Source organism: Oncorhynchus keta, chromosome 2, assembly GCF_023373465.1.
Source record: "Oncorhynchus keta strain PuntledgeMale-10-30-2019 chromosome 2, Oket_V2, whole genome shotgun sequence".
In the NCBI taxonomy this organism is placed as follows: Eukaryota; Metazoa; Chordata; class Actinopteri; order Salmoniformes; family Salmonidae; genus Oncorhynchus; species Oncorhynchus keta.
This window is the reverse complement of record NC_068422.1, coordinates 44,443,203-44,456,507: the sequence shown is the minus strand read 5'-3', so window position 1 is coordinate 44,456,507 and position 13,305 is coordinate 44,443,203. Positions and strand designations below refer to the sequence as shown.

The following is a 13,305-nucleotide window of genomic DNA, read 5'->3' as shown; positions in this document are numbered from 1 at the left end:
CCTCAATGGAATACATTTGCTTAACGATGGATCTATAAGAAAGCTAAAACGCTTCATCAGTGATTTTTTTGTGCAATTGAAAAATACAGTTGAAATGTTTACAAATGAGATGCGCTGAAATTAAAGCAACTTACGCAAATTAACACTGATTGTATGGACCGGTCTGATCTCGCAAACAATACAATGCATTTGGAAAGTATTCAAACCCCTTGACTTGTTCCACTTTGTTATGTTACAGCCATATTCTAAAATATACTCAATAAAAATCGATCGACACACAATGAAAAATCTAAATTTTTCACATTTACTACATATAAAAAAAACAGGAATACTTTATTCACCCAAGTATTCAGAACCTTCGCTATGAGACTCAAAATTGAGCTCAGGTGAGATGTTTCTACAACTTGACTGGAAGAAGTTTGGAATCACCAAGACTCTTCCTAGAGCCGGCCACTCGGCCAAACTGAGCAATCAGGGAGGTGACCAAGAACCCGATCGTCACTGACAGAGCTCCAGAGTTCATCTGTGGAGATCGGTTGTCCTATCACTCCACCAATCAGGACTTTATAGAGAGTGGCCACACGGAAGCCACTCCTCAGTAAAAGGCACATGACAGTCCGCTTTGAGTTTGCCAAAAGGCACCAAAAGGACTCGCAGACCATGAGAAACAAGATTCTCTGTTCTGAGGAAACCAAGATTAAACTTTTGACCTGAATGCCAAGCATCACGTCTGGAGGAAATCTGGCACAATCCCTATAGTGAAGCATTGTGGTGGCAGAATCATGTTGTGAGGATGTCCCCAGGCACCCTCATTTGTTGACTTCTGTGATCGAAAAAGCCTTGGTTTCATGCATGTCAACATCAGAAGCCTCCTCCCTAAGTTTGTTTTACTCACTGCTTTAGCACACCCTGCTAACCCTGATGTCATTGCCGTGTCTGAATCCTGGCTCAGGAAGGCCACCAAAAATTCTGAGATTTCCATACCAAACTATAACATTTTCCATCAAGATAGAACTGCCAAAGGGGGGAGGAGTTGTCCTTCTGTAGCTCAGTTGGTAGAGCATGGCGCTTGTAACGCCAGGGTAGTGGGTTCGTTCCCCGGGACCACCCATACGTAGAATGTATGCACACATGACTGTAAGTCGCTTTGGATAAAAGCGTCTGCTAAATGGCATATATTATTATATTATATTATTATTATTATTATTATAGAGTTGCAGTCTACTGCAGAGATAGCCTGCAAAGTAATGTCAAAGTAATGTCATAGTAATGTCATACTTTCCAGGTCCATACCCAAACAGTTCGAACTACTAATTTTGAAAATTACTCTCTCCAGAAATAAGTCTCACTGTTGCCGCCTGCTACCGACCCCCCTCAGCTCCCAGCTGTGCCCTGGACACCATTTGTGAATTGATCGCCCCCCATCTAGCTTCAGAGCTTGTTCTGTTAGGTGACCTAAACTGGGATATGCTTAACACCCCGGCAGTCCTACAATCTAAGCTAGATGCCCTCAATCTCACACAAATCACCAAGGAACCCACCAGGTACAACCCTAAATCTGTAAACAAGGGCACCCTCATAGACGTCATCCTGACCAACTGGCCCTCCAAATACACCTCCGCTATCTTCAACCAGGATCTCAGCGATCACTGCCTCATCGCCTGTATCCGCTACCGAGCCGCAGTCAAACGACCACCCCTCATCACTGTCAAACGCTCCCTAAAACACTTCTGTGAGCAGGCCTTTCTAATCGACCTGGCCCGGGTATCCTGGAAGGACATTGACCTCATCCCGTCAGTTGAGGATGCCTGGTCATTCTTTAAAAGTAACTTCCTCACCATTTTAGATAAGCATGCTCCGTTCAAAACAATGCAGAAACTAAGAACAGATATAGCCCTTGGTTCACTCCAGACCTGACTGCCCTCGACCAGCACAAAAACATCCTGTGGTGGACTGCAATTGCGTCAAATAGTCCCCGCGATATGTAACTGTTCAGGGAAGTCAGGAACCAATACATGCAGTCAGTCAGGAAAGGCCAGCTTCTTCAGGCAGAAATTTGCATCCTGTAGCTCCAACTCCAAAATATTCTGGGACACTGAAGTCCATGGAGAATAAGAGCACCTCCTCCCAGCTGCCCACTGCACTGAGGCTAGGTAACACGGTCACCACCGATAAATCCATGATTATCGAAAACTTCAACAAGCATTTCTCAACGGCTGGCCATGCCTTCCGCCTGGCTACTCCAACCTCGGCCAACAGCTCCGCCCCCCCCGCATCTACTCGCCCAAGCCTCTCCAGGTTCTCCTTTACCCAAATCCAGATAGCAGATGTTCTGAAAGAGCTGCAAAACCTGGACCTGTACAAATCAGCTGGGCGTGACAATCTGGACCCTCTATTTCTGAAACTATCCGCCGCCATTGTCGCAACCCCTATTACCAGCCTGTTCAACCTCTCATATCGTCTGAGATGCCCAAGGATTGAAAGCTGCCGCAGTCATCCCCCTCTTCAAAGGGGAGACACCCTGGACCCAAACTGTTACAGACCTATATCCATCCTGACCTGCCTATCTAAGGTCTTCGAAAGCCAAGACAACAAACAGGTCACTGACCATCTCGAATCCCACCGTACCTTCTCCGCTGTGCAATCTGGTTTCCGAGCCGGTCACGGGTGCACCTCAGCCACGCTCAAGGTACTAAACGATATCATAACCGCCATCGATAAAAGACAGTACTGTGCAGCAGTCTTCATCGACCTTGCCAAGGCTTTCGACTCTGTCAATCACCATATTCTTATCGGCAGACTCAGTAGGTTTTTCGGATGACTGCCTTGCCTGGTTCACCAATTACTTTGCAGACAGAGTTCAGTGTGTCAAATCGGAGGGCATGCTGTCCGGTCCTCTGGAAGTCTCTATGGGGGTGCCACAGGGTTCAATCCTCGGGCCGACTCTTTTCTCTGTATATATATATATATATATATATATATATCAATGATGTTGCTCTTGCTGCGGACGATTCCCTGATCCATCTCTACGCAGACGACACCATTCTATATACTTCCGGCTCGTCCTTGGACACTGTGCTATCTAACCTCCAAACGAGCTTCAATGCCATACAACACTCCTTCCGTGGCCTCCAACTGCTCTTAAACGCTAGTAAAACCAAATGCATGCTTTTCAACCGTTCGCTGCCTGCACCAGCACGCCTGACCAGCATCACCACCCTGGATGGTTCCGACCTTGAATATGTGGACATCTATAAGTACCTAGGTGTCTGGCTAGATTGTAAACTCTCCTTCCAGACTCGTATCTAACATCTCCAATCGAAAATCAAATCAAGAGTCGGCTTTCTATTCCTCAACAAAGCCTCCTTCACTCACGCCGCCAAACTTACCCTAGTAAAACTGACTATCCTACCGATCCTCGACTTCAGCGATGTCATTTACAAAATAGCTTCCAACACTCTACTCAGCAGTTTATCACAGTGCCATCCGTTTTGTCACTAAAGCACCTTATACCACCCACCACTGCGACCTGTATGCTCTAGTCGGCTGGCCCTCGCTACATATTCGTCGCCAGACCCACTGGCTCCAGGTCATCTACAAGTCCATGCTAGGTAAAGCGCCGCCTTATCTCAGTTCACTGGTCACGATGGCAACACCCATCCGTAGCACGCGCTCCAGCAGGTGTATCTCACTGATCATCCCTAAAGCAAACACCTCATTTGGACGCCTTTCGTTCCAGTTCTCTGCTGCCTGTGACTGGAACGAATTGCAAAAATCGCTGAAGTTTGCACTTTTCGCAGAACATGTCTCCTTCCTGAGCGGTATGACACCTGCGTGGTCCCATGGTGTTCATACTTGCATACTATAGTCTGTACAGATGAACGTGGTACCTTGAGGTGTTTGGAAATTGCTCCCAAGGATGAACCAGCCTTGTGGAGGTCTACAATTTCTTTATGAGGTCTTGGCTGATTTATTTGTATTTTCCCATAATGTCAAGCAAAGAGTTTGAAGGTAGGTCTTGAAATACATCCACAGATACACCTTCAATTGACTCAAATTATGTCAATCACCCTATCAGAAGCTTCTAAAGCCATCACAGTTTCTGGAATTTTCCAAGCGGTTTAAAGGCACAGTCAACTTAGTGTACGTAAACCTCTGACCCACTGGAATTGTGATACAGTGAATTATAAGTGAAATAATCTGTCTGTAAACAATTGTTGGAAAATTACTTGTCATGCACAAACTAGATGTCCTAACTGACTTGCCAAAACTATAGTTTGTTATCAAGAAATGTATGGAGTGGTTGAAAAACGAGTTAATGCACCAAACTAAGTGTATGTAAACTTCCAACTTCAACTGTACATTTCAAGCAGACCACCTTAGTCCCTGTGACCAAGAAAGGGAAGGTAACCTGTCTAAATGACTACAGTCCCGTAGCACTCACGTCGGTAGCCATGAAGTGCTTCGAAAGGCTGGTCATAGCTCACATTATCCTAGAAACCCTAGTCCCACTCCAATTCGCATACTGCCCCAGCAGTTCCACAGATTATGCAATCTCAAATCGCACTCCACACTGCCCTTTCCCACCTGGACAAAAGAAACATCAATGTGAGAATGCTGTTCAGTGACTACTGCTTAGCGTACAACACTATAGTGCCCACAATGCTCATTACTAAGCTAAACACCTACCTCTGCAACTGGATCCTAAAGGGCCGCCCCCAGGTGGTAAGGGTAGGCAACAACACATATGCTACATTGATCCTCAACACAGGGGCCCCCTCAGGGATGCATGCTTAGTCCCCTCCTATACTCCCTGTTCACCCAGAACTGCTCCAACACCATCATTAAGTTCAGACGACACAACAGTGGTAAGCCTGATTAGCGACAACGATGAGACAGCCTATAGGGAGGTCAGAAAGCTGGCAGTGTGGTGGAGCAGGTCAAGAGTTTCAAATTCCTTGGTGTCCACATAACGAACTATCATGGTCCAAACACAGCAAGACAGTCATTAAGAGGGCACAACACCACCTCTTCCCCTCAGGAGACTGAAAAAATGTGGCATTGGTCTCTAGATCCTCAAAAAGTTCTACAGCTGCACCATCGAGAGCATCCTGACTGTTGCATCACCGCCTGAAATGGCAACTGCTCCACATCCGACCGTAAGGCGCCACAGAGGGTAGTGCGTTCGGCCCAGTATATCACTGGGGCCAAGCTTCCTGACATCCAGAACGTATATACTAGCCGGTGTCATAGACTCCAGTCATCCAAGTCATAGATTGTTACTGCATGGCAAGCGGGCCTGGAGCACCAAGTCTAGGTCTAAAAGGCTCCTCAACAGCTTCTTCCCCCAAGCCATACGACTGCTAGTTACTTTACCCCTACTTGCATGTACAAATGACCTCGATTAACCAATACCCCCGCACATTGACTCAGTACCGTTACCCCCTGTATATACTGTAGCCTTGTTCTTTTCTTGTGTTACTTTTAATTTTAACAATTACTTTAGTTTAATTAGTAAATATTTTCTTAGCTCTATTTCTTGAACTGTATTGCTGGTTAAAAGCTTGAAAGTAAGTATTTTACGGTAAGGTCTAAACCTGTTGTATTTCGCGTATGTGACAAATACAATTTGATTTGACTACTGAATAAAAGGTAGGAAAGTGTCATAACACAGCTATTACACAACTATGCATGTCAGAACTTAACATGTTTTAAAGTAAGAGGAATTTAAGGTAAATCCGCAACAGAGAGAGAAGTTACTAAAGTGGTCTGGTCTCATACCCGAGCATAGTGGTGTGGTCCTAGCAAGGTGTCCAACAGTAGGGGAAGGTGAGCATCCAGGGATAGCTTGTGGCAAAGGGCTGACAACTCTTCCTTGTCCAGGTAACCAGTGCCTGTGTTGTCACAGCTGTGAAACTCCTCCTTCAGCTGGGCCACATAGCGGTTCTGCTCTTCCTCATCCATCCCGGTACATATTGCAAGGCTTGCACCTACAGTGAAGTGGGATGGCGGACAGGAAGAGACTGTGGTAAGCACAATAAACGTTCAATCACATATGTCTACATCTGCACTCTTGAACAATACACACACAATGCAACTTCAATTAGTCTTACATCCAGGCAACTCTATACATTGCAATAGACTACTAGGCCTGAACTACGTACAGTGGTAAAATGTTTTAGTGAGACAGACCATCTAAATATATTTGCTGCCCTGACAGGCTGACTACACCACTCGCGTCACTAAATACATTTAGAAATTGTTCAATTATTGCGCCAACAAGATTTGTTGCCAAGGACTAAAAGATAAGTCAGTTTTATTTGTGACGCAGTCCTGCCTCTCCCATCTCCTCACTGGTTTATAGAAGCAGGTACCCACGTGCCATCTCCTCATTGGTTATACCCACGTGGGTGACTGAAAGACGAACGAGGTCAGTGGCGGTAATACACCTAATTTATGAAAGTTGCCAATTGCAATATAAAGTCAAGAGAAGAAAAAGCCTGAAAGGAAGAGAGATGGCTCGAAACAATTTGGTTAACCGTTTTGTGTGGATTAATTTGCGGAGTAGAGGACCTTGTGCATTTGAGGTAAAATAACAACTCAATGTTTATATCCCAGGACAAATTAGCCATCAACAGCAAGCTAGCTAAATAGGACAAACTAGCTAGCAAGTGCAAATTAACTAGCTAAATTGCCATAAAATGTTTAATGCTTTTCAACCTGTCCCCAAAATAATATAATTGGCTCAGGGTTTGTTTTGATATTTTAACCTACGTATCGTGATTGCGTTTGGTGTGGCGGGACAAAATACATTTATGCATGATTTTTTCCCCCCATGGCCTTGGATTACAGCACAGGCCCACAACATCTGCCTCAGTGGTTGCAATGACCTGCGCTGAATTCTGGAGTTGGTCTTGATTGGCATCAATTATGTAAGGCGGTGAGTTCTGTCATTATTGTTATCACCTTAAAGGCTAATTATTTTGTTTGGCCCCTATACATACCATTGCAAAACAAAATATATAATAATGTAACTTGCTATATATGACCGCCTACGACCTTCGGGTTTAGTAGCACAAGTAACAGCAGTTCATAAATACCAGCATATTCAGCAATTAATGTCAAATTATGTCACTTTGAATAAACTCTGGCACAAGTTGTAAAGAATTGAGGTTGGGTCAACATTTGGCAATGAAGAGAATAGGCTAGAAGAGAATGCTGTTCAAAGACTACAGCTCATCGTTCAACAGTCCCCTCCAAGCTCAGTCCCCTGGGACTCCCTCTGCAACTGGATCCTGGACTTCCTGACGGGCCGCCCTCAGGTGGTGAGGTAAAGCAACAACACTTACGCCACACTGACCCTCAACACGGGGGGCCCCTCAGGGGTGTGTGCCTAGTCCCCTCCTGTACACCCACAACCGCAACCATGCACGACTCAATCATTAAGTTCACTGACAACATAAGAGCATTGGGCCAGTAACTGAAAGTCCACTAGTTCGAATCACTGAGCCGACAAGCTGGATTTTTTTTTACCATTCTGCCCTTGAGCAAGGCAGTTAACCCCCAACAACAACTGCTCCCCAGTCACCGGTGACGTTGATAGAGGCAGCCCCCCGCATCTCTGATTAAGAGAGGGTTGGGTTAAATGCGGAAGACACATTTAGGTTGAATGCATTCAGTTAGTGACTAGGTATCCACTTTCTTTTTGGCAGGCTTGATCACCGGACGGTGATGAGACAGCATACAGGGAGGTGGTCTGGCAGTGTGGTGCCAGGACAACAACCTCTCACTCAAATGTCAGTAAGACCAAGGAGCTCATTGTGGACTACAGGAAATATGGGGGAGAGCACACCCCCTTCCACATCGACGGGGCTGTACTGGAACGGGTCGAGAGTAGAGGCCGACCGATAATGATTTTTCAGCGCCAATACAGATTATTGGAGGACCAAAAAAAATGGCGATACAGAATATATATTTTTTAAATAACATACATAAAAACACAGTTGAAGTCAGAAGTTTTACATACACCTTAGCCAAATACATTTAAACTCAGTTTTTCACAATTCCTGACATTTAATCCAAGTACAAATTCCCAGTCTTAGGTCAGTTAGGATCACCACTTTATTTTAAGAATGTGAAATGTCAGAATAATAGTAGACAATTATTTAAGCTTTTATTTCTTTCATCACATTCCCAGTGGGTCTTTATTTTACATACACTCAATTCATATTTGGTAGCATTGCCTTTAAATTGTTTAACTTGGGTCAAATGTTTCAGGTACCGTTCCACAAGCTCCCCACAATAAGTTGGGTGAATTTTGGTCCATTCCTCCTGACAGAGCTGGTGTAACTGAGTCAGGTTTGTAGGCCTCCTTGCTTGCACACACTTTTTTAGTTCTGCCCACCAAATTCTTTGGGATTGAGGTCAGGGCTTTGTGATGGCCACTCCAATACCTTGACTTAGTTGTCCTTAAGCCATTTTGGTTTTTGAAGTATGCTTGGGGTCATTGTCCATTTGCGACCAAGCTTTAATTTCCTACATTTAAATTTAAGTCATTTAGCAGACGCTCTTATCCAGAGCGACTTACAAATTGGTGCATTCACCTTATGACATCCAGTGGAACTGCCACTTTACAATAGTGCATCTAAATCTTTTAAGGGGGGTGATAAGGATTACTTTATCCTATCCTAGGTATTCCTTAAAGAGGTGGGGTTTCAGGTGTCTCCGGAAGGTGGTGATTGACTCCGCTGTCCTGGCGTCGTGGGGAGTTTGTTCCACCATTGGGGGCCAGAGCAGCAACAGTTTTGACTGGGCTGAGCGGGAACTGTACTTCCTCAGTGGTAGGGAGGCGAGCAGGCCAGAGGTGGATGAACGCAGTGCCCTTGTTTGGGTGTAGGGCCTGATCAGAGCCTGGAGGTACTGAGGTGCCGTTCCCCTGACAGCTCCGTAGGCAAGCACCATGGTCTTGTAGCGGATGCGAGCTTCAACTGGAAGCCAGTGGAGAGAGCGGAGGAGTGGGGTGACGTGAGAGAACTTGGGAAGGTTGAACACCAGACGGGCTGCGGGAGATCGTTCTGGATGAGTTGTAGGGGTTTACTGGCACAGGCAGGGAGCCCAGCCAACAGAGAGTTGCAGTAATCCAGACGGGAGATGACAAGTGCCTGGATTAGGACCTGCGCCGCTTCCTGTGTGAGGCAGGGTCGTACTCTGCTGTTGTAGAGCATGAACCTACAGGAACGGGCCACCGCCTTGATGTTAGTTGAGAACGACAGGGTGTTGTCCAGGATCACGCTAAGGTTCTTAGCGCTCTGGGAGGAGGACACAATGGAGTTGTCAACCGTGATGGCGAGATCATGGAACGGGCAGTCCTTCCCGGGAGGAAGAGCAGCTCCGTTTGCCGAGGTTCAGCTTGAGGTGGTGATCCGTCATCCACACTGATATGTCTGCCAGACATGCAGAGATGCGATTCGCCACCTGGTCATCAGAAGGGGGAAAGGAGAAGATTCATTGTGTGTCGTCTGCTTAGCAATGATAGGAGAGACCATGTGAGGTTATGACAGAGCCAAGTGACTTGGTGTATAGCGAGAATAGGAGAGGGCCTAGAACCGAGCCCTGGGGGACACCAGTGGTGAGAGCGCGTGGTTCCTGACTGATGTCTTGAGATGTTGCTTCAACATATCCACATAATTTTCCTACCACATGATGCCATCTATTTTGTGAAGTGCACCAGTCCCTCCTGCAGCAAAGCACCCCCACAACATGATGCTGCCACCCCCGTGATTCATGGTTGAGATGGTGTTCTTTGGCTTGGAAGCCTCCCCCTTTTTCCTCCAAACTTAACATTACGGCCAAACAGTTCTATTTTGTTTCATCAGACCAGAGGACATTTCTCCAAAACGTACGATCTTTGTCCCAATGTGCAGTTGCAAACCGTAGTCTGGCTTTTTTATGGCGGGTTTGGAGCAGTAGCTTCTTCCTTGCTGAGCGGCCTTTCAGATTACGTCTATATAAAAGACTCGTTATACTGTGGCTTTTGCTATGTTTGTACTCTTCACAGGGTCCTTTGTTGTTGTTCTGGGATTGATTTGCAGTTTTTGCACCAAAGTACGTTCATCTCTAGGAGACAGAATGAGTCTCCTTCCTGAGTGGTATGACAGCTGCATGGTCCCATGGTGTTTATACTTGCATACTATTGTTTGTACAGATGAACGTGGTACCTTCAGGTGTTTGGAAATTGCTCCCAAGGATGGACCAGACTTGTCGAGGTCTTGGCTGATTTCTTTGGTTTTTCCATGATGTCAAGCAAAGAGGGACTGAGTTTGAAGGTAGGCCTTGAAATACATCCTCAGGTACACCTCCAGTTGACTCAAATGAGGTCAACTAGCCTATCAGAAGCTTCTAAAGCCATGACATCATTTTCTGGAATCGAGTGGTGATGCTAACTGACCTAAGACTTAATTTTTACTAGGATTAAATGTCAGGAATTGTGAAAAACAGTTTAAATGTATTTGGCTAAGGTGTATGTAAACTTCCGACTTCAACTGTACATTTGTGCTTTTGTTAAATCACATCAACTGTTTGGTGTAGTAGGCTGTGATTCGATGATAAACTAACAGGCACCGCATTGATTATATGCAATGCAGGACAAGCTAGTTAACATAGTAATATCATCAATCATGTGTAGCTAACTAGTGACTGTGTGAAGATTTATTGCTTTTTATAAGATAAGTTGCTAGCTAGAATTGAACCTACCTCCATGCAGACACAAGGTCCTTTTGACACTGCACTCGTTAACAGGTGATCAGCCTGCCAATCAGTTTCCTCGTGGAATGCAATGTAATCGGCATCCAAAAATGGCGTTTACCGATTGTTATGAAAACTTGGAAATCGGCCCTAATTTAAAAATCGGTCGACCTCTAGTCGAGAGCTTCAAGTTCCTTAGCATCCACATCACTAAGGAGTTTACATGGTCCACACACTCTTTACGAGGGAACGACAGTACCTCTTTCCCCTCAAGAGGTTGAAAAGATTTGTCAAAGGCCTTCAGATCCTCAAAAAGTTCTACAGCTGCACCATTGAGAGAAAGTATTCAGACCCCTTGACGTTATCCACATTGTTACATTACAGCCTTATTTAAAATTGCTTATGTAAATGTGATTTTGTTGAAGCACCTTTGGTAGAGATTACAGCCTCGAGTATGACGCTACAAGCCTGGCACAGGTGTATTTGGGGAATTTCTCCCATTCTTCTCTGCATACCCCCTCAAGTTCTGTCAGGTTGGACAGGAGCGTCGCTGCACAGCTATTTTCAGGGATGGTGCCAGGTTTCCTCCAGATGTGACCCATGGCATTCATGCCAAAGAGTTCAGTCTTGGTTTCATCAGACCAGAGAATCTTGTTTCTCATGGTCTGAGAGTCCTTTAGGTGCCGGTCATGCTCACAGACTTTAACACTTAGCAGTATACTGCTGCTACTCATTTTTCATATGTAATTGGTACATTTTCAAAAAGTACAAAACTTTAAACTGATAACACTTGTAATGCGCTCCATCTTATTTTCAGAACATTTGATTGTGCATTCATCGGGGTTTCACATATCTTTCACCTCTAAGTCATTCAAGCAACAACAAAGAATTATGAAATACTGAGAACATTTTGTTTATTCACTATGAAGTCGTTTAAAATAGCATTTAAAGCTGCAATGTTACTTCTTGGGCAACCTGACCAAATTGACTGGAAATGTGAGTTACAGATCTGTCGCTCATTGAAAGCAAGTTTAAGAAGCTGTAGATCTGTTCTGTGTGCGCCATTTCTATGCTTTCCATTCTTAAAATGTTGTTTTATTTTCAGTTTTGTACACAAACTTCAAACAGCTAAAAATACAATATTATTGGTTATGGAAGATATATTTCACAGCGGTTTTGATGGTACAATGATTCTCCACATGCTTGTTTTGTCACACACTGAAATTAGGCAAACTATTACAATTTTAGCAACCTGGAAATGGCGGAGTGATTTCTGCATATTGCATCTTTAATCCAATAGCAAAAAATACAAGATACAAATTTCAAAACTGTTCTTTGAAGTGCGGAAGAGAAAGCATAGTAGATGGTAAATATTATTTTCTATACAGTATTTGACTATAACTTCACATACATTTATTTTTATAATTTGTATCTAATGGCAGGTTGTGAGCATGTTGATAAATACAGCTTCAGCATCCTTATACAGTACATAGGACAAATCATCAGAAATAGGGGTATTGTTAGCTAATGTTAACATGTATCACAGTGTTGTATGCCATTTCTGCCCCATGCAACATTGTACCAGATCACATTTTCTACGTGACTTGTCAACTGATACATTATCGCCCGTCTCTCTGTTTGAAAGTGTTTCAATGGAACTCACATAAATTTCGGTGTTCCTCAAGGTTCCGTTTTAGGACCACTATTGTTTTCACTATGCATTTTACCTCTTGGGGATGTTATTCGAAAACATAATGTTAACTTTCACTGCTATGAGGATGACACACAGCTGTACATTTCAATGAAACATGGTGAAGCCCCAAAATTGCCCTCGCTAGAAGCATGTGTTTCAGACATAAGGAAGTGGATGGCTGCAAACTTTCTACTATTAAACTCGGACAAAACAGAGATGCTTGTTCTAGGTCCCAAGAAACAAAGAGATCTTCTGTTGAATCTGACAATTAATCTTAATGGTTGTACAGTCGTCTCAAATAAAACTGTGACGGAACTCTGCGTTACTCTGGACCCTGATCTCTCTTTTGAAGAACATATCAAGACCATTTCAAGGACTGCTTTTTTTCCATCTACGTAATATTGCAAAAATCAGATACTTTGTCCAAAAATGATGCAGAAAAATTAATCCATGCTTTTGTCACTTCTAGGTTAGACTACTGCAATGCTCTACTTTCCGGCTACCTGGATAAAGCACTAAATAATCTTCAGTTAGTGCTAAATACGGCTGCTAGAATCCTGACTAGAACCAAAAAATGTGATCATATTACTCCAGTGCTAGCCTCTCTACACTGGCTTCCTGTCAAAGCAAGGGCTGATTTCAAGGTTTTACTGCTAACCTACAAAGCATTACATGGGCTTGCTCCTACCTATCTCTGATTTGGTCCTGCCGTACATACCTACACATACGCTACGGTCACAAGACGCAGGCCTCCTAATTGTCCCTTGAATTTCTAAGCAAACAGCTGGAGGCAGGGCTTTCTCCTATAGAGCTCCATTTTTATGGAACGGTCTGCCTACCCATGTTAGAGACGCAAACTCGGTCTCAAC

At 44.3% G+C, this 13,305-nt stretch overlaps 1 protein-coding gene across 2 annotated transcripts in view; it reads right to left on the bottom strand.

Moving 5' to 3' along the window:
* LOC118401018 (ninein-like protein) overlaps window positions 1-13,305 on the bottom strand; it is a 44,076-nt gene that overhangs the window by 23,767 nt on the left and 7,004 nt on the right. For both annotated transcript variants that reach the window (XM_035798140.2, XM_035798160.2), the window contains exon 2: window positions 5,782-5,990. In XM_035798140.2, coding sequence (XP_035654033.1) covers window positions 5,782-5,964 — 183 coding nt within the window. In that variant the 5' untranslated portion in view covers window positions 5,965-5,990. The remainder of the gene's footprint in view (window positions 1-5,781; window positions 5,991-13,305) is intronic.